Here is a 21,109-nt window from a genome sequence, read left to right on the forward strand (position 1 = left end):
TCCATATTGATGAGAACCCAGTTAACCAAGCTTAGGAAATTCCATAGGTCAGAGTCATCAGGATGCCTCAGTGAGGTTCACCCATTGTCAGACTCCTGGGTGGGGTCAAGTCAACAGGGTCTGGGCCTCGGGGTTTGGCACTTCCTCCTACTGCCCTCTCACGCCCTCTTCTACCTTCATATTCCTCTGGGTTCTTCTTCCTCTTATCCATTCTCCCTGTGATGTGCTGATCACTGCCCCTGCCCTGGGGGAAGACACACGATCCCGGCTGTCTAATCGGGGAGAGACACAGAGAAGGTGACAGCTGTGGTCAGCCGCAGGTGCTTGCCAAGGGCGAAGCAGGCTTTCTGTGGGCTCTGGGGAAGCCTGGTGTGGGTGACGGAGCTGGAGTGGCAGGAGGGACGGGCATCACAGGTGAGGAGTGGGGGGTGGCCCAGGCACACTGAGCACCTGTGATCTTACAGAGCAGGGACAGAAAGGACAGGACTGCCTTCTTTTCATTTTATTGTACTTAGTGCTTTTAAAAATTTAGATATAGTTTATATAGAATAAAGTACATAGTCTTTCTGCCAATTATTTCTTAAAACCTTTTTCTATTCTCCATACCCCACCCCTTTTCTTGCCTAGGACCCCAGATGTTAGACTGTCGCTGGATGGGTTTCGGATCCGATGGGGTTCCTGGTGGAGTAGACTTACCAACTTTGATCACAGCAAGAGTCATTTCAGAGTGCATCAGTGATGTGCAGTGTATTAGGCAGAGTTAGAAAGTAAGAGGAAATGGGGGAGGGACGTCAGCTGGAGGAGTTAAGAGACCACATTTATTTCTTTTTCAGAACCCAGGGTCTCTGCACTGAGCTGCATTCCCAGCCAGTTTTCTATTTTTTATTTTTAGGCAGGGTCTCCTCACTAAACTGCCCGGGCTGGGTGGAACGTAGGATCCTCCTGCCCCAGCCATCAGAGTGCTGGAATTCCAGGCCTGTACCGTGCCTGGCTGTAAGGGTCACATCTCAGACAAAGAGCATCAGACTGGCCTATTCACAAAGAGTGAGCCAGCCTTTACCAACTAGCAGAGGTGGGCTGGGGTCTGATTATCACTATCTTCATCCCGCTTTTGCAAGATGGTTCTGGGAGAAGTCCTTTCCACCGAGGGGCAATTCAGTCTGCGGGTGCTCACTGTTTCTATCTGGGGCAGTTTCAGTCTAGAGGAGGCTCTGTTGGAACCCAAGGTGACTGTAAGTTTGGGGCAGAGACTAGAGACTTCTGGGCACAGTTGAATGTCCCATAAATCTCTTATCTTGGTGCCCTCAGCCTCTTTCTCTCTCTTTTTTTGGAGACAGGGTCTCGCTGTGTAGTTCAGGCTGTCCTTGAACTCACTGTGTAGTCAGACTGGCCTTGAATTGTGGTAATTCTGCTACCTCAAGCCTCCCAAGTGCTGGGATCACAGGTGTGTGCCACCACCCCTGGCCCGCTGCCCTCAGTCTTGAAGGGGGTCGTGCAAGTTAGGTAAATTCAAGGCTAACCAACCTACTTTGCCAGTATTTAGACAGACACTACTTAAGTGATTAACATGCCTATATGCAGAGCTGGATCTGCCCAAAGGTTTAAGGTCATAAAACGAAAGTCAAGCTTTGTTCTTCTTCTTAATTACCTAACTCGGCATCTGTAAGCCCAAATGAAGAATCTTTTTTTTTTTGGTAGCAAAAACCACTTTCAATTTCCCAACTGGCTCAGAAGAAAACACAATCATGTTCTTCATGAGTAACAGGTTAAGGACCCAGAGGTTTTGTTTGTCTTTTTTTGGTACCGGGGATCGAACTCGAGACCTTGTGCTTGCGAGGCAGGTGGAGGAACCACTGAGCTAAATCCCGGCCCTTGTTTGTACTTTCATCCTTTGTCCCTGTGTGGTCTCTGTGTTGCGACCACTTGATATTTTCCTACAGATCCACTGGGGCTATGTTATTTTATGTTTTTTCCAGCTTCCTGTTTTCAGCTCAAATTATTCCCACTGATACATTTTCAAGATCATTGATCTTTTCTTCTGCAGCATTAGGTTGCTCTTAACTCTAGCTGGTGAATTTTTATTTTCAGATATTGACTTTTTCCTCTCTTGAAGTTCAATTTGATTCCTTATAAATACAGTGAGTGGTACCTTAGTTCAGGGACTTGATTCTTTCCATGATTCTGGTTGCAAACTGAGTTGGATGAGAACCAAATCAAATTCAATGGTTAGGTTCAATGTTGAGCTTATGAGGAAATTTGATTTAATTTTCCTCCAGTTTGGTTTACAACAGAATTGTGGAAAGAATCATGTTTGTGAACCAAAGTACTACTTAGTTTTGTTGTTCTTACATTAAATCAACAGCTCTCCTCTTTAAGTATATTTTACTGGCCATTTTAAAGTCCTCATTTGCTCATTTCTTAATATTAGTCATGTTGGGGTCTGTTTCTATTGTGTAATTTTGCTTCTGGTCACGGGTAACATTTTCCCGTCCTTAGAATGTCTAGCGATTTTGGGATGGATATTGGACATTGTAACATCACAACTTTGTTGTCTGGATTTGGATGCTTTCCTTTACAGTGCAGTGATTTTTTTTTTTTTCTGGTACTGGGGATTGAACTCAGGACCTTGTGCTTGCCAGGCAGGAGTGGCACCATTGAGCTACATCCTGGGCCCAATATTTGTTTTTGACAGACTACCAAGTTCCTTGAAGATCTGCTTGGTCCTGTCAAGGCATGTTTTTGAGCTTTCCTAGGGCAAAGCTTTGCCTACGTAACTTTAAATTAAAGTTAGCTCAGCCCTAATGACTCTAAGTGATATTTCTGGGTCACAACTGAATGTTGCAGGTCTGTTTACCTTAGATACAGTGTGCGTATGTTCCCGCGCTTTGTGAGCTATAAGAGTTGCTTTGCATAGAAGTTCTATGTTTTAGCTTGTGTTTATGTGTTAGACTAGGAAATTTACCTTATGCACCCAGAGCTTAGCACTTGGCTTTAGACCTAAGGAGACTCTATGCACATTTCTGAAGCTGTCTGTAGAGTTTTGCAGCAAAATTCAGCTTTCTCAAGCTTTGATATCTGTCTCATAAGCTCAGCAAGCCTGCTGTGTCTCCTTGCTTTCCCTCCTGTGCCAGAAAACTGGAACAATTATGAGGCACACTTTCTTTGTTTTTCTTTCCTGCCTGTTGTCCAATACCTGAACTGTTTCGTATACACTTTAGTGCCTCAATTGTTTCATATATTGTGCCCTGATTTCTATCTGCTTATAATTATTTATAGCTCCAAAATCAGTTACTTTGTTTTGGACAGATGTATAAGTCAACTCAAACTTGATATCTGTGTATACTTTAATAGGTACAGAAATTCACATCACCCAGACCTCGAGTCCTTTTTGCTCATTTTCAACCACTATCACTCCCCACAGGCAAACTGCTTGTTTTATTTTGTTTCAGTTCATTTATTCACTCATCAAACACTTACAGGACACACAGGTCAAACAATGAGTGTGCAGGGAGAACAGGCTAGTCAAGTTCCCTGATTCAGGAACTGGGCAGTCTCATAAATAAACAGAAATTATGGGAGCAATACATATTTCATGCAGAGGCTGATGGTGGCACAAAGACATTCAATAGAGCCGGGTGTGGTGGCACACACCTGTAATCCCAGCACTCTGGGAGGCTGAGGAAGGAGGATTACAAATTCAAGCCCAGCCAGGGCAATTTATTGACTTTGTGAGAGCCTGTCTAAGAAAGGAAAACGGGCTAAGGATGTAGGTGTGAAGGCCCTGGGTTCAATCCCCAGTACCAAAGCAAAATAAAATCACAAAAAACAATTAGTAAGAGGAATTTTCCTCATCTGAGTGTCCAAATACAGTGTTAGTGAGAAAATTATATGAGCCAGGTCCTAAATAATGAGTAGGAATTAGCTAAGGAGAAACCGAAAGGAAGAAGTGGGAAGAACACTCCAGAAACAGAAGTCATATGTGAGCAGCCTTGAAACAGGCAGAATGTCTGACAGAGAGGTCAGGGCCAGGGCCTCTGATGCTCGGGCGGAAGAGGGGCCAATGGGACTGGGCTATGCAAGCTGAACTAAAGACTTCAGTGTGCACTCTGAACAATGGGAGGCTGTCAACACACTTAAAAATAGGTACGCAACATAGTCCGTCTTGTGTTTTAAGAGACTGTACTAGCTGCCATATGCAGAGTGAGTAGGGGATCAGAGACCTGGTAGAGGTTTTTCACAGTAGTCCAGGCGAGAGGCCATGACAGTCTAGCTAACCTGCTCGTGGGAGAAGCAGAGAAAGTAGGAATTAAGATGCCGGTACAGGGAAGATTCCCAGGCTCACAGATCCAGCTAAACAAGGCACCCATGAGGCAAAAATTGGAAGAGGTTTCCTCTGTGACTCTTGGGAGATGGCCTTTGGAAAAGTCTGAGTTCAGTTGGGTCACACAGCAGGCACTTGAGATTTACTTATAAACTCAGGAGGAGCTGGCAGGCGGACAGCTAGAGATAAGGAGGTCAGAGAGCAGGATGGCACTGTGCCATCTGTATATCTTGATCAGGAAGCCACTGTGGGTGTGATGAGATCAGTCAGGACAGGAGAGAGCCATAGCCAAGTAGGCACAAGTGGAGGCCCGTGGACATATAAGGCCAGGGCCAGGGCTGCGGAGGACAGGAGCCAGCCAGGTGTGGAGGAGGAGGAGCAGAGGGGTGAGAGATCCCAGAGGACGAAGTGGCAGGCAGCCAAAGGGAAGGGTGGCGGCAGAGCCCCATGCCTCAGTGTCGGCGCTGCTGGGCAGGCAAGTGAGCGGAGCACCGGATACATGGGCCCTGTTGCTTTAAACCTCTAAACCTCGGGGTCAGGCTTCTGTGGGTGCAGAGCCAGACGGGGAGAAGAGGCGAAGTTGTGGAGGCTGTGAACATTGGAGCTGCAGAAGGAAGCAGTGAGAGGAACGAGAGCCAGGGAAAGGATGCTTTTTATTGTTTTATTGCTGCGAAGCATCTGTTTGTGGCAGCAGGCCAAGACCCAACCTTGTTTAAAAGTCCAGGGCAACATTGAGGGGGGCACTCAGCGAGGGAGAGAGAGGGGAAGGGTCCCTAGATGGGGTTTCACAGTCCTGAGGGGTTAGCGGAGTGGAGGGGCTGGGTGCCCAGGAGCAGAGATTTGTGTTGCAGAGGCTGAGACAGCTGGCTCTCTGTAGGTCTCTCTTCGGGGCCGGGGATGCAGCTCAGAGGCACCGCTCCTGCCTTGAAAGTGCAAGGTCCTGAGTTCGATCTCCGGCACCAAAAAAAATTAATCTGAAGGTCTCTCTTTGATGGGAGGTAGGAGCAAGGCTCTCTGCGGAGGGTGCAGATGCGTGTGTGCACGTGTGCGTGTGTGTGTGTGCGTGTACACACGTGCCCTGTGAAGGATGTGGAGAGGCTGGGCTTTGCTCTGCCGTCAGTGGGACAGGGAGTTGATACCTTGCTGGGTGGGTGGAGGTCGGAAATCGGATTCCCAGCGATTGACTGACTGAGGAGCCACATTCCCGGAAGGGCCAGCTGGGAGCCTGCAGAAAGGACAAGGAAGGCCACGGAGCCCTTGACACCCAAGCCGGAAAGTGGGCAGAGAAGGTGGTGCTGGGAAATGGAGCTGGGGACCGGGGAAGGCGGCACACAGGGGAGAAGGACCTTCTGGGCCAGGAGCCTGGCTCTTCCCTGCACTCGGTGGGGAGCTGCTGAGGAGTGGAGAAGGCGAGACACACAGGCTGCACTGTGCAGTGTGAGGAGAGACAGGGGCTGGGAGACACTGGGCCTCCAGCGATGCACTGGGGGGAGACGGGGAGCAAAGGCCTGGGCAGCTGGGAGGGAGCAGCAGGCAGGGCTGACCCAAGAGGTCCGAGTGTCCCTGTCATGCTGAGGGCGGAGCTCACACACATCCAGGCCACAGCAGGGCAAGAGGAGGGGTGGGGGCTGCCACAGGAGGACTGGAGTTGGGGTGGTGGAGGCCAAGTGCGGAGGAAGCTTGGGTTTCTGGAGCCCACTGAGTGAGCCAGGATTTCCCTGTGAAAGAGCATGAAGACCTGGCCTTGGGGTGCAGGCCCCGGAGCCCCGCCTCCAAAAGTGACTATGCCTAGTATCTATTTGGACACCATTTGCACAGCATAAAGCACAGCAATCTTTCCGCCCACCTTTCTTCAAAGCTTTCCCAGTGTCCACACCTCCCTTCTCACACTTCTTTTTCTGCACAGGAATCCATTGTGAGCTGGGGCTCTGTTACTTCACTCTTTCATTTCCAGCTTTCGGGCTTCAGTTTGGATTGCTCTTAGCGATTTGTTTTGCAGAGCCCTGACCTTTTCTTCTGCAGAGTTAGGTTCATCCTCAAACCTAGCCAGTGACTTTTTAGTTTCTCATAATTTATCACCCTGAGGTTGTGAGGGGAATGTGACTTCTGATTGGGGTCAACATTGGGTGCTGCTACTTAATCACGGAGTCCGCAGACCCTGCAGACCGTGAGATGTCACCGCAGCCCCCACCCCCCCACAGTGTGTGCAGACCTCACCCTCATTCTTGCTGTCCGTCACAGCTCAACAGACAGGAGAAACTCAGGGTCCCAGTCCCATCTTCCTCGAGGTGCTGGCCTTCGTCCTTTGTCTCCACCCAGCCTGCTCTGACACAGGACAGATACTCCTCCGCCTCAGGGCAGTGCACCCTGTGTCCCTGGCGCCCTGCCTGGAGCACTTAACTGCTCAGGAGGGAGGGGACAGGAAGTGAGTGCAAAGAGCAAAGACAGACACTCAGGTGCCTGCAGCAAAGGATTATCCCTACGCCCAGGAGCTGCTCTGTGGCAACTTGCGGCCTCCTGTTTCTGCTGCCTCTCTCACCAATCCCCGTCTTGCTGCGGGCTGCTCCGGCCGGGGTCCTGCTTCACACAATCGTCTCTGTTCTCTTCCTCAGAGCTGCCTTGCTCTCGTTCCTGTGTGGCCCTCATCACAGCAGCTCCCTCAGACTAAAGCTCTCCTCTGCATTTCCTTTGCACCTTGTGTGTTGGTCAGCTTTGCTTTGCTGTGACAAAATGCCCGAGAAAAAGAGGAAAGGTTTACTTGCCTCATGGTTTCAGAGGTTTCATTCCATGTTTCAACTGGCCGCGTGGCTTTTAGAGCGAAGGCAAGGTAGAACATCATGCTAGCAAGAGTATGTGAAAGAGGAGGCTGCTCACCTCATGGCAGCCAGGAAGTGGGGAGAAGGAAGAAGGTCCAGGGAGAAATATACCCTTCAAAGCCATGCCCCAAGGATCCACCTCTTCCAACAAGGCCTCTTCTCCGGAAGTCTCCGCTACCTGCCAATAGCTTCACTAGCTCAGGCCAAGTCTTCAATATGTGGGCTTTGGGAAACATTCCAGACCCAAAGTGTAACATCTTTTTAACTTTTTCAAATCTCAGTCAGTTCTCCCATCCTCTGGAAGCCTTTCTTGTTCTGGGACAGATGTGCCCAAGGTTCCCACTTGCCTGTCATATCCACTCTTCAGACCAGCTAATTGCCCATCTTTCCAACAGCTCCTCAGGGCCAGGACCCTGCTCCCTGTCCCCCACTTGCACAGAGCCTTGTGTAGGGCCTGAGTATGTGCACGTGTCAAACCAGAGCCCTGGATGCATGCACTGCACATTCCGAGTGCTCAGACTATAGACAGACATCCTCGGCCAGTGGTCATCCATCTGGTAATAAAGGTACTGTCGCGTTTCAGGAGCAGAGGAGGAGAGAAGGAAGAGAGGGCTGAAGTCACAGCTGGAAAGGCAGCTAAGGGGGTGCCTTTCAAGCAGGTGATAGCTAATTAGCTTCCGAGAGTTTTCTATGAGCACTGGGAGGGGAGGGGGTACCCAGGAAAAGCTCCTTCTGTGAGGTGTGATAGACGGCAGGTAGTAGAGGGGGTAGGCTACAAGCTGTCTGCTCTTGCACCTGGGGACCACAGTTCCAGGGCAGCTGTTTGCTCTAGGATTCCACTTGATGACAGACATGAACATACCAGGAAATGCCTGTGGCCGAGACAGGCAGTCAGGGTGAGGACATGATCCAATCTGCACAAAAGGAGTGAAGAATATTTGGAGGGTGAGAGATCACTTCCAGGACAAGGATTGGGATTTTGCAAACTACTTTCACTCTCTTATTCTTACAAAACAAACCTAGGAAGCAGCCGTGGCAAAGATCATGAAATCGGGGCTTTGAGACCTGACTTTAAATCCCAGACAGCGCACAAACTAACCTTGCAACCTGGGGTAAATTGCAAGTCACATCCTCTTGGAGGCCTGTAAAACCAAGGCAGTAATGACACGGTAATGACAATACCTACTTTGTGGGGTTACTGGGTGTTCCAATGAGGTTCCACTAGAGAGCTGTCAGTTGCTACTGTGTGGGATGTGGAAGGGTCCCTGCCTGGATCCTAGCTTACCTCTCCTCCATGATTCTCTTTCTTGTAGACTTCTTCTGTTTCCAAATGGCCTTTCCATTTTATCATCTCCTCCTTTGTGTTGGCCTTTGGGCTCCCATCTACTGCAAGCCTCCATGCAGTCCCCCCAGCAGAGGGTCTCCACACCCTCCCTCTACCAAGAGCAGCCCTGTCTCCCAGGTGTCTTCCAGCAGCAATGACTTCGCCTTCCACCTGTACTGGAGACTGGTTCTGCAGAGCCCGGGTCAGAACGTCTTCTTCTCCCCTGTGAGCATCTCCACATCCCTGGCCATGCTGTCCCTAGGGGCCCACTCAGCCACCAAGGCTCAGATCCTCAGGACCCTGGGCTTCAACCTCACAGCCACACATGAATCTGCCATCCACCAGGGTTTCCAGCAGCTGGTCCACACACTCAGTGTCCCCAACAAAGAACTGGACTTGAGGATGGGCAGTGCCCTCTTTGTCAAAAAAGGGCTGCAGCTACAGGCAAGTTTTTTAGACAGAGCCAAGAGGCTGTATGAGTCGAAGGTCTTTTCTATAGATTTCTCCAACACCTTCACCACCCAGAGGATCAACAACTACGTGGAGAAGGAGACTAAAGGGAAGGTGATGAGCTTAATCCAAGACCTTGACCCCCTGACGGTCATGGTCCTCGTGAACCACATTTTCTTTAAAGGTAAGGATCTGATTTTGTTTTGTTTGCTTAGTCAAATACACAAGCCAGACAAGTCCTAGACAGCAGGGTGGAGTCATGGGGAGGGCCTAAGTTCTAATTAGCCTTGAAACCAGCTGACTGGAAGCCCTTGCATACTTCATGCACTCTCTGCTAGCACCTGTTTATCAATTAGTATGGGAGGCTCAGTATTTAGATAGACAGATTGGGCATCCCGAGGGGCTGACATTGGGTTTGGTGGGCAGCCCCCAGGAAAAGTCTTCTGTAAACTAGCTTGGGAGAAAGGGTCTTAGCTCATGCGACCAGCAGCTACCATTTGGAGGTTTTAGAGAAGTGATGCAGAGCTCTCTGACAGGCCATGGCTGACATTTTGCTATTTGTTTTCCATAATACTGATAGCTTTTTTGTTCCTAATTTTCTTCATTCCATCTTTTGCTTTGAAATATTTTATAATGTACCATTTTAATTCCCTTATCTTGTATTCAAAATTTCTGGGTTATTTTCTTAATGTTTGCTATAAGGATTACTTTTTTTTTTTTTGGTACCAGGGATTGAACTCAGGACCTTGTGTTTGAGAGGCAGGCATGGTGCCACTGAGCTAAATCCCTGGCCCTGTAGGGATTACTTTTAACATATTAATTTATAGTAATCTAGTTTGAATTAATACTAATAGTCATTTCAATAGTCTACAAAAAAATTTGACTCCTAAATAGCTACTTTCTTTCTCATCCCTTTTATGCTGCTGTCATGAATTACATCTTCATGATCTGTGTGCTCAGAAACATAGATTTATCATCGCTCTATGAGATGTCTCTTAAATCAGAAAAAACACAAACAAAAGTACTGATGCTATATTTTGTGTTCAACTACATAATTTTCTTTACTGATGCCCTTTATTTCTTTCTATAGATTCAAGATATTTTCTCGTCATCTCATTTCAGCCTGATGGATTTTCTTTAGTATTTCTTGTCAGCCAGATCTGCTAACAACAAATTCTCTCAAGTTTTGTTGGTCAGAGAATTATTCATTTCTCTTCTATTTTTTGGAAGATAGTTTTGACAAATATGGAACTGCTGATTGGTAGAGTGTTTTGTTTTGTTTTTGCACTTTGAATATGTTGTCCACTTGCCTTCGGGTCCCTGTGTGCTATGGTTTGAATCTTAAAAGTTCCCCAAAGGCCATATTTTGAAGCTTTGGTCTCCAGCGTGTGGAGCTATGCAGTGGTGGTGGGACCTTGAGGACAGCCTAGAGACAGTAATGCCTTTGAAAGGGACACTGGGAGCACAGCACCTTGCTCTCAGTCTTTCTTCTTCCTGGCTGCTATGAAGTGAGCAACTTTGCTCTACTAAATACTTCCTGGCATGCTAGACTACCTCACCACAGGCCCAAAGGCAGTACCGCCAAATGACCAGGGACTGAAGCCTCTGAAACTATGAGGCAAATTAGATCTCCTTCTGTTAAAATGCATATCTCAGATTTTTTTGTCACATTGACAAAAAACAGACTAATCAGTTTCTGCTAAGAAATCATCTGTTATTTTCATTGGGGATATCTTACATGTGATAAGTTGCTTTTCATGATTCTTTCTTTGCTTTTGACTGATACGCTGTGTCTAGATATGGATCTCTTTGAGCAGAGGCTGCTTGGAAATTGTTAAGTGTTTTGAAAGTGTACATTAATGATTTTCATCAAAACTGGGAGTTTTACGAAAAAATAAAACAAAATTTCATAACAATAGAATAACAATACTAATACACTATATATCATTGTCTTCAAAGTGGTTAGAGTATAAGACATAGACAAAAACAATTCTCTCTCACAAAAAAGAAACAAATAGGGCTGGGGATTTAGCTCAGTGGTTCTGCCGCCTGCCTCACAAGTGCAAGGACCCAAGTTTGATTTCCAGTACCAAAAAAAAAAAAAAAAAAAAACAGATAATAACACAAAACTTTCTTTTCAGTGCACTAAGAGAAATCAGGGAAGTTTTTTAACATTCTCATGTGTATACTTTTATGCCTGATAGTGTGTCTCAGGTCTCTGAAGTGGTGTTCGATTTTTTCCTTCCCTTTTCTCCATGTTCCTCATGCTGTATAATCTACTTTACTAGTCATTTGGCTCTGCCAGCTCTAATCTGCCATTGAGCTTCTCCCATGAATTTTTCATTTCAATTGTTGTACTTTTCAACTCTAGAATTTTCACCGGTGCTTAAAAAGTAATTTCTCTTTATTGATATTCTTTATTTGGCATGCCAAATCATTGTCATACTTTCCTTTAGATATTTAAATATGATTTCCCTTAGCTCTTTAAATAAGCTTTAAAGAATTTGACCAAAAAGGCCAACATCTGGAATTCATCAAGAATAATTTTCATCACTTTCCCCCACATATGGGACATACTTTCTTGTTTTATTTCACATCTCATTTTTTTATTAAACTAGAAATTTTAAATAATGTAATGCAGCAACTCTGGAAATAAGTTTCTTTCCCTCCCAAGGGAGGTTGTTGCTGCTGCTTATTGTAATGATGGTTGTTGGTTTTGTTTGTTTGTTTAGTGATTTTTCTGAACTAACTCTTTAAACCCTGGGCTTTCTTATATGGGATTGCTAAAGTTTTTTCTTGGTTACTTATGTGATAAGTTAGGATAGAACAAAAATTTTTTTAAATGCTTGAAACAAATCAACCTCCCAGTCTTTGCTGAGGATCTCTGTGTATACGATAGAACTTGCCACTGGCACTCAGCTAAGGAGTCTACAGTTGTCTTCAGCTTTCACTTTCTGACTGTGCAGACTCTTGAGATCAGCTGAAGGTGAGAGTACACAGCCTTCTCTGAGAGCTAATGAATATGCATACAGCTTTACACATATATGTGACCTCACTATATGGACCGAGGATATGTTAGAACTTTCCAAAGCTTCTGTGAAGCTTCTATTCCTTAGCCTTTTATTTAAAATTCTTTGATTAGTCAATTGTTTGTCTTATCTGTTATCCATCAGCCAGGCAGACATGAGCTTAGAACACTTGCCTGGAATTGTGTTTGACAAATATTTCCACATTCCCCAGAAGAAAGCACCAATTGAATGTGTGAGTGAGTCTTTCAGGAAAACATCAGATAAGTTCAGTAACAATAATTTTTTGGTAATGAAGCTTGGAAAGTTCCTAGTATCAGAAACACAGGTTACTATTTTTCCAGGCTACTGCTTCCCTGAGGAAGGAAGAAAGGGACTGGTGCTAGCTAAATGCCCTAAAGGTAGCTGTTCCCACCAAGACTCTGTCACTGCCCCTTGAATAAACTCTCCCCTGTTTGCTGCAAGTCTTCTATTAATTTCAAGAGCTCTAAGAATATTGATTCTCAACATTTTTTTAGTTATGCTAAGGGAAGGATAAATATGTTAACGTACTACACTATCATCTTTGCAGATTAACCACCTCCCACCCACAGTTTGTCCTCTTAAACTCTTTGGTTAGTATATTCTTTGCTCCAGTTGCTATTTTCTGCCCAAGACAGCTGAAAAATTTATCACTGCCTGTAACTGTTATAGAAAATACTCCCTAAGGGTAATGGTTTTTTGCATTGGTCGAGTTTGTAAGCAGATCATATACAGCTGCACAAGTAATGTTTTCTGGGATAGCACAAGGTTGGTCAAATATGACAATTCTTTGGGAATGAGATTTTTCCAGCTGCCTCTTTTTCCTCTAGTGGCTACCAGGCTGCTGGATTTCACTATAAGTGTGGGATGTTATTTTTTAAAACCACTTTAGAGGGTTAGGGATTTAGCTCAGTGGTTCCGCCACCTGCTTCCCAAGCACAAGGACCCGAGTTTGATCCCTGGTACAAAAAAAAAAAAAAAAAAAAAAAAACCACTGCAGAGATGGAGAATGAGGTGTGGGACTGGGACAAGTTAAAATACTATGAAATTTACTGTCCTAGCCAAAATTCAGCTATTTTCCTTTAGCAATTTGTTCCCTAGTTAGCTGTAAGCATTTGGTCAATTTCCAGGGTTCTAAAAAAGTAATGCTGACCATTGTCGAAATGAGTTCACAGAGGTCCTCATCCCCCCCCTTTTCTGACTTCCCTCCCCAATTGCACTTAGACATAATGACCTTTCTCTTCTCTGTACTAGCCAAGTGGATGAAGCCCTTTAACCCTGCAGATACTCATAAAAGCTTCCCATTTCTGGTGAACAAGCAGACCACTGTGCACATCCCCATGATGCAACAGATGGAAAAGTTTGCTTTTGGAGTGGATCCAAAGCTGAACTGCTCTGTGCTGCAGATGGACTACAGGGGAGATACCACGGCCCTCTTTGTCCTTCCTGGTGAGGGTAAGATGAGGCAGCTGGAACAGGAGTTGTCAGCCAGGACACTGAGGAGGTGGAGCCACTCACTCCGGAAGAGGTAGGCATTTATGTCAATTGATGGTGATGGTGCACAGCCAAGGATGGAAGAGGAGGAGGACTGTGGTAACCACTGTTAAACAATCCATCCTACAAATTGAGCATCAATTGCATGCTGGTCAGTGAGCTTGGTACTGCCTATACATGCTCACATCTGAACACCACCATCACCCGGGAAGTGAGGGGTGCTGCCATCTCCCCCTCCCCCACACTTCACAGATAAAGAAAAAGTGGTTCCCTGAGGGTAAGCGAATTGCCCCCATCATATCACTTCAGAGCTTTCCTGTCACTGTGGTTATTGTGTGTTTGTAAAAAGAAACAAACTATGAAAACATTGGTTCTTACTTATAAAATCAGGATAATAATATTACTAAATGTATAAGTGATTGAAAGTATAAAATGTTACTATTTGTAAGGTACTTAAATGGGGAGAGTAGGTAGTCAGTAAATGTTTGCTAAATGTAATATTATTAGTTCTGTAATTATTAGGGAGGGCATGAAAATAGTACTAACTACATGATGTAAAGAAACGTCAAAGTCTTATTTTTAATCTCTGAACAATACCTTCTTGAAAGCAACAGCATCATACCAAGGTGTTTGTAGCCCAGGAAGAGAAAAGATAAGATTGAGTATAACTGTCATTAAAGGAAGACAGTGATCATTGTCTTAGGGAAGGGCAGGCAAAGCGTGGAGGAGCAGAAGGAGACCACATTCAGCTGGGACTGTGGGAGGCTTCGAGGAGGTGACAATAGCTTCTGAATTAATTTCCGGTAGCTCAATTATTAATTTAAGTATGGGTGCAGCATGAACACACAGAGGTTGGAAGGGCATTTTTGGTAAAGGAAACCCACAGGCAGAGATGTGCAGCCAGGGACCCAGAGGTACTGCCGGCCACTTCAGGAGTTTCTTCTCATCTCAGACAGCACAGGGCTGGGGGAAAGGAAGCAAAGCAACAGGGGCTGCAGGAGGATGAAGCACAGAGCAGCAGGGACCCCCAGAGAGAATGGAGATGCCAGCGCCAAAACAGGGGACAGTATGGGGGGGGAAGCTGTCCACTGAGTCACGAGAGGCTTTTCGGATGAGAACTGAAAGGTGTTTCTTGGACACTTTTGTGCTTTCATTTTTGCACTAGGACTAAGCTTTCCCATCTGTAAGTGGAGAGAACTATTGTTGAACAAGGCCGGGACAGAGTCTGGGATGTAGCGAATCCTCAGTACTTACAGGCGATTTGCTCTTGGTTCGGGGAAACTGGTGCAGAGGAAGAAAACATCATGCCAGTTTTAGGGTCATGCTGTCTAACATTGTGGCCACCACTGTGCGTAACTATTCAAGTTCGAGTGAAGTAAAATTAAGTTTATCAGGGTGGGGGATTTAGCTCAGTGGTTCCAGTGCCTGCTTTGCAAGCACAAGGTCCTAAGTTTGATCCCTGGTACCAAAAAAAAAAAAAAAAGATTTATCTCTTCACTTGTGCTGGCGACCTTTCGACTTGCTCTGTTGCCAAATGTGGTCTGATGGCTGCCATATTGGGCAGTGCAGGGATAGAAATATTGCCAACACTGGGTGTTCTGTTGGACTTGGCTCCTCTAGGGATTATTAGGGTTCAGGAAGGCCTGCTGGGGCAGCCTCCAGCAGGGGGTTTAGATGAATCCCATCACTATCTGATGCCTTCCACTGGTCTCTGCCTTAGGCTCTCTTGCTGGGCCACCTTCTCATTTCTGTCCCCTATTTCACTACGGAACCCATTGGTCTTTTTGCATGTCTTTGGTGCTGGACTTGCTTAGCTGGGAGGTGGGCTGGGATATGTGAACCCCTTTAGCAGCAATGAACAGCACCTGGAGGAACAGCAGAGTCTCCTGAGATGCTACCTAGAAGGAAAGATGGACATACCAGGGGCTTCAACCTCACCTTTTCCTTCTCCCTTCTCCACAGGCAGATAGAGGTCTTCATCCCCAAATTTTCTATTTCTGCCTCCTACGACCTGGAAACCATCCTCCCAAAGATGGGTATCCGTGATGCCTTTGGCAAAAATGCTGATTTTTCTGGAATTACAAAGGCAGGCTTTCTGCAAGTTTCCAAAGTGAGTTGATGGGGGAGTTTGTAGAAAGCCCATGCTGGAAATGCCCATAGAATTGGCTGGTGGAGAGTGAAGGGCTTTCGTTTCATCTATGTGCAAATAGAGGCCCATGAGGTAGAAAGATTTCTTGGTGGCCTGCAGAAAGGCCAAGTTCCACAGCTGCCAGGCCTGTGACTCTATGGCCACCATACCTCCTACCTAAGGCACATTTCACCCTTCTTCAAACATTCTCAAGGCCCACCTTTGGCTTTGCCTTAGGCATTTGACCTCACTTCTTTTATTCCTACAGTTTCAGTCCCCACAGACACCAAGGGGCTGCCCATGACCACAGTAGACATGGCGTTTAGTCTGCAATGCTGGGGGGGGGGGGAGAAATCCCCAAGGCAACAGTGAACCCACCTCTGGAGTTACTTGACTTGTCCCTGTCCATATACAGCCTTCTGATTCTTGACCTAAAATTTTAATTTGATAATGGATTATAATCGTCAGTAGTAGTCTGAGGGCCACCGAAAGGAACTTTTCTCATTGGTCCCCAGGAAAGGAATGCAAAATATGTCCCTCTGAAATAGAACGAGCACAACAAACCTTTTCCCAAAGGAAAGACTTATGTGCCCCTATGGAAAATCATGCCAGTAGTCACAGAAAGTCTCCAGCCGCACTGAAGCTCAGGAGCACATGGGTCCCAGGTCAAGAACCTCCTCCCTGGAAGACAAGAAGGCACCAGTCTTTGGTATACCCAGCCCAGGTAACAGTGTCACCATGGGAGCCACCGGTGTTTGTTTTTCTCTCATCAGGCCACTCACAAGGCTGTGCTGGACATCGGTGAGGAGGGGACAGAAGCTGTAGCAGCCACTGCCACCAAGGTCATAGTCCGGTCCAAGGATAAGCCCTCTTCTCCTGTCTTACGCCTCGACAAGCCCTTCCTGCTGATGCTTCTGTATAAAGGCACAAAGTCTATTCTCTTCATAGGGAAAGTTGAGAATCCTACTAAAGCCTAGGTGGGACCTGACCTGTTGACTGATTGTACACTAATAAAGATGCACAGGAAATAACCAGCAACACTGCCTGCACTCCCAGGGTGACACTGAGATCCATCTCCTCCTGGCCTAAGGGTCCACCTCACCCCAGCAGAGCTGTGTTTGTGATGGGGATGCCTGCTCCAAGGCACAATGTCAAACTGACAACAGAGGTCCTGGTTCCAAGCCCAAGCCCAGGAACCCAGCAAGTGGCCCTTTCTGTCAGCCCTCCACCAGCTTTGAGGAGTGCAGCTAGGCTGGCCTAGCTCCATTCCTCAGAGCCCCAGAAGGATGCTGTACTGACCAGGTGCTTTTATTGCAGAATTACAGTAATACAGTCAGAAACCTCAAATGTGAAGTTAGCTGCAACAGGACTCCCTTGTACTCACAGGGTCCTGATCTGATTGATGCCACCCCAGGACATTTCAGCAGTTGTGTGAATTCATTCTTCATCTGTTAAATAACAACCTATTAAGCATTTACTGTGTGTTAGGAGAGAGTCAGTTAGATGCATGTTGGATCTGAATGGACACGACAGGTCACCCAAGAACAATAGAAGGAAACCCACACATGAGCAGGATCTCAGCAGATTTGAGACATGCCTCAAATGCATCTCACAGGGTTTGAGGAGGAGTCACAAGAGGGCAGGGCAGTATTGTGTGAGCACAAAGGCAATGAGCCAGGAGCAAGTGGAGGTATCAGAAGGGGCAGAAAGAAGATGCTTTGCCTGGAGCATCCTGTGTCACACATAGAATGGCAGAAGCTGAGACACACAGGTATAGGGAGGTGGATTCATGTGGGGAGGGCATGGTGGCCAATGAAAGTAGTCTGGGCTTGGGGGTGGGGAGCAGAAGGCCAGCTGGACACCTCAAGTAGGAAAATGACAAGGGCCTGAGGATGGGCTGTGTGGGTCCCCTAGTTCTGGCCACCTTCCTGACTGACACTGTCACACATGCTCATGTGCACACAGCCCTCTTTGAGCTCAGCTCCTCCCTGCTGGCTTGTAGTGACAACAGTCTGGCTCCCTTTTCTGTGTCCGGAGAGCCACAGTCAGTGCCATAGTCCATGGCGACACCTAGGCAGAGAGGCAGCTTATGCTCTGTGAGTCATCTTCACCATTGCTCTTGACCCCCTGCCAGGTGGCCCCATCATCTCTCACTGGACGATGTCTCCTGCCAGCGATGCCCAGGCACCCAAAGGCCCAGAAACTCCTTCCCTAGGGGCACTGACACCCCCATCCAGTGTGCCATCTGGGGTTCACACTGACTTTCCCACGCTCTTTCACATGGAAAGGAATAGAGCGCAAGGGGTTATGCTGGGGAGCTGGCAGAAACTTCAGAGGCATTGAATCCCCTCACGCACCCCCTACTCTGTCTGGTCCATGAGGAGCCCAGCAGGGACCCCAAGCGGGAAGACAGACAACTGGTCCAGGCTGTGGGATGGCTGGGGTAGGATTAGAAGCAGGAGCAGAGCCCAGCCACGGGAAGCTGCAGTCACCACTGAGCTTCCTCCATGGGAGTCACAGAGGAGAACAAGCCACCCTCCCTCTCAGGAGCACACTCAGCCACACAAGCCTCCATGCTCAGTGGCACAAAGGGAGTAGCAGGCCTGAAGAACTGGCTGGGGACACCTGAGTTACTCAGAGTACATCCTTTGGAGTAACCCTGGGAAGCCCCAAGGTGGGATGGGAGAGGACCACCACCTCCCCAACCTTCTCGCAGGTGACATTACAGCTGCAGGCAAGTGCTACTTGCTGGGACATGTGTCAGCCAGCAGGTGCAGACTCAGCCACAGACCAGGTTCCCTTGCGGAGGAGGCTCTGCTTGCTGTTGTCTGAGACGCTTCTCTTGATCTGTTTTCAAATGTATCTCATCTTAGTTTTGAAATCCACTGTAATCAGGGACAGTAAGACATCAGCCAGAGTAAACTGCTTTTGGAGAAACATTTGTCACTTGGATTACCCAAGAGGAGGAGGCACATTACCCCACACAGGGCCACTTGGGAGCACCAGGTCATTTAGGAGGAAGAGGGCCAGGGGAGGTGGGAAGGAATGAGCCTCTGGGGCTTCAGCAGTGGGAGGGAAGGGGTGGAATTGCCCCCTACAGGGTGGGAGGTGAAACTGAACTTGAGGCTTATAGTTGGAGGGGTTATAAAAAGGCTCTCTCTTCACTCTGTTTCTTTTGCTGTGCAAAGATTTTTTTTTTTTTTTTTTTTTTTTTGGTACCGGGGATTGTGCAAAGCTTTTTAATTTGATGTGATCCCAGTTGTTGATTCTTTATAATATTTTCTGTGCAGTTGAAGTTTTGTTCATAAAATCTTTGTTTACACTTATGTCTTCAAGAGTTTTACCTATTCTATCTTCCAGCAGATGGAGTGTTTCTGTTTTAATATTTAGATCTTTGATCCATTTCAATTTTAATTTAGGACATGGTGGGAAAAATTGTTTACCAGCTACTCATCAGACAAAGGACTAATATCTATAATATATAAAGAACTCAAAAAAATCAGACCCTCCAAATTTAAAGACCTAATCCAAAAATGAGTATCTGAAATAAATAGATACTTCTCAGATAAAGTACAAACACCAAATAAATATATAAAAAAGATGTTTAACATCACTGGTTGAGAAATGCAAATTAAAACAACACTGAGATTCCATCTTACTCTAGAAAAAATGGCTATCATAAAGAAATCAACCAATAGTCACTGCTGGTGAGGCTATAGAGAAAAAGGAACCCTTCTCCATTATTGGTTGGAGTGTAAATTGGTACAACCAATATGGAAATCAATATGATCATTCCTAAAAAAAAACTACAACTAGGGCTGGGGATTTAGCTCAGTGGTGCCGCCGCCTACCTTGAAAGTGCAAGGTCCCCAGTTCAATCCCCAGTACCAATAAAAAAACTGAACTAAACTAAAACTAGAGGTCCCATTTGACCCAGCTATTCCTCTTCTAGGTATCTTCCTGAAACAGTTAAAAGCATCATACCACAGTGATACATGCATAGCCATGTTTAGAGCAGCACAATTTATAATAGCTAAATCTTGGAAACATCCCATAGCCCATCAACAGATGAACAGATAAAGAAAATGTGGTATCTATATGCAACAGAGTAATACTCTACAATAAAGCAGGATACACTTGAGACATTTTTAGGCAAATGGATGCATCTTGAAACCACAATTTTAAGTGAAATAAGTCAGATACACAAGTTTAAATATCACATTGTTTCTCTTGTGTGAGAAACCCAAAGGATAAATAAGGAGCAAAATTAAGGCTAGATATTGGGAAATAGGAAGAACTTGTTCAAATGGGAAGGGAACAAGGGAGGGGAGGGGAACGGAAAAGAGATTAGAAAGAGAATGAAATTAGAACCAAAGTTTTTGTAAATGGGGAGAGGGAGAAGGGGTTAATGGAGGGTAGAGAAATGGGAAAAAAGAATGTTAAGATACATTATGAAAGATATTTTGTACAGGTACAAATTCCCTGTGGTGAATATGATCATTATGTATCAAAAACTGTACTAATAAAAATAAAATAAAACAAAAAATTAAAAAAAGAAATGTGGAGCTGGGGGTGAGGGTTTGTCAAGGGAGTGGTAGCGCATGCCTGTAATCCCAGCATCCTGGGAAGCCAAGGTAGGAGGAATACAAATTCTAGCTTGGTGCAAATGAGTGCAATTTTGTCTCAAAATAAAAAAGGGGGGATGTAGCTTAGTGAAAGGGCCCTGGGTTCACTTCCCATCACTTCAGGGTGAGGAGGGAGGGAGAGAAAAAGAGGGAGAGAGAGAGAGAGAGGGAGAGGGAGAGAGAGAGAGGGAGAGAGGGAACAACAGTGGCTATTAGTTTGGCCCATGACTTCAAGATGACAAATCATCAATGTAGGATATTAAGAATGATTATCACAGTGTGGTATGAGCATTTCACTCCAGGCAGAATGACAATATTCAAAAGTTGGATTCACCTCACCTGGTGAGAGCCAGGTGATAAAACCTGCAAAGGGCATCCATACAAACAAATACACACAAAAATAGGTCAAGAATCCTGAGTCCAGGGCAGCAGACTCTGGCAGCAGACCAGAGGCCCCCGGGCAGTGTTTCCAGCAGAGCCACACATTTTACACCTCCATCATTTCATGGGTGGAAAATCTCTCTCTGTTTAGCCACTTACTAGGGTCTCTAGGCAGCCTTATCTGCAGCTGCTGCCTCTGCAGAGTATCTTTCCAACACCAAGGAGCCCTGCAGGGTCTCTGCTCAGTCACCAGCCTCAAGGCTGTAGAGGAACCACTCTGGAATGTAAACAAAAGCAACCAGGCCCCTTCACATCTGTGTAGGAGTGTTTCAAGGTGCGTCCCAGACATTGTGGGCCAATCACCCCAGGCACAGGTGTGTAGGTTTTCTGAGTGGAGGTGAGTTCTCTACCTGACACACCACAGCCCAGGCAATCCGTCTGCGGTGTTTAGTTGAACTGAGCACATGCTATGGAGCAGAGTCAGCGTGGAGGCTGGGGTTCATCATCACAGCTCATCCTGCCT

General features: G+C 46.3%; 1 protein-coding gene across 3 annotated transcripts; it reads left to right on the forward strand.

The window, feature by feature from the left end:
• Positions 1-205: 205 nt before the first annotated feature.
• LOC101718737 (serpin A9) lies at positions 206-16,618 on the forward strand. Of its 3 annotated transcripts, none has more exons than XM_021244591.2 (5): positions 206-414; positions 8,451-9,095; positions 13,213-13,486; positions 15,415-15,562; positions 16,354-16,618. In XM_021244591.2, exons 2-5 carry the CDS (start codon positions 8,468-8,470, stop codon positions 16,555-16,557), a joined length of 1,254 nt encoding a protein of 417 aa, XP_021100250.1. In that variant the 5' UTR covers positions 206-414; positions 8,451-8,467; the 3' UTR covers positions 16,558-16,618. The 3 variants fall into 3 exon arrangements, with proteins under 3 accessions (XP_021100250.1, XP_087051655.1, XP_087051654.1); XM_087195529.1 differs by lacking the exon at positions 206-414 and adding an exon at positions 4,664-4,796; XM_087195528.1 differs by lacking the exon at positions 206-414 and adding an exon at positions 4,689-4,707.
• The last annotated feature ends 4,491 nt before the right edge of the window (positions 16,619-21,109 follow it).

This window comes from Heterocephalus glaber, unplaced genomic scaffold (assembly GCF_053883595.1).
Source record: "Heterocephalus glaber isolate CG9 unplaced genomic scaffold, H.glaber_assembly_v1.0 deba00001608, whole genome shotgun sequence".
Taxonomy (NCBI): Eukaryota; Metazoa; Chordata; class Mammalia; order Rodentia; family Bathyergidae; genus Heterocephalus; species Heterocephalus glaber.

Bases quoted from the DNA above. Each gene is read 5' to 3' on its own strand.
- LOC101718737 (XM_087195529.1), top strand. From the start codon at position 4,769: ATGCCTCAGTGTCGGCGCTGCTGGGCAG. The intron at 13,487-15,414 runs GTAGGCATTTAT...CCTTCTCCACAG, and splicing joins AGCCACTCACTCCGGAAGAG to GCAGATAGAGGTCTTCATCC. The intron at 15,563-16,353 runs GTGAGTTGATGG...TTCTCTCATCAG, and splicing joins GCTTTCTGCAAGTTTCCAAA to GCCACTCACAAGGCTGTGCT.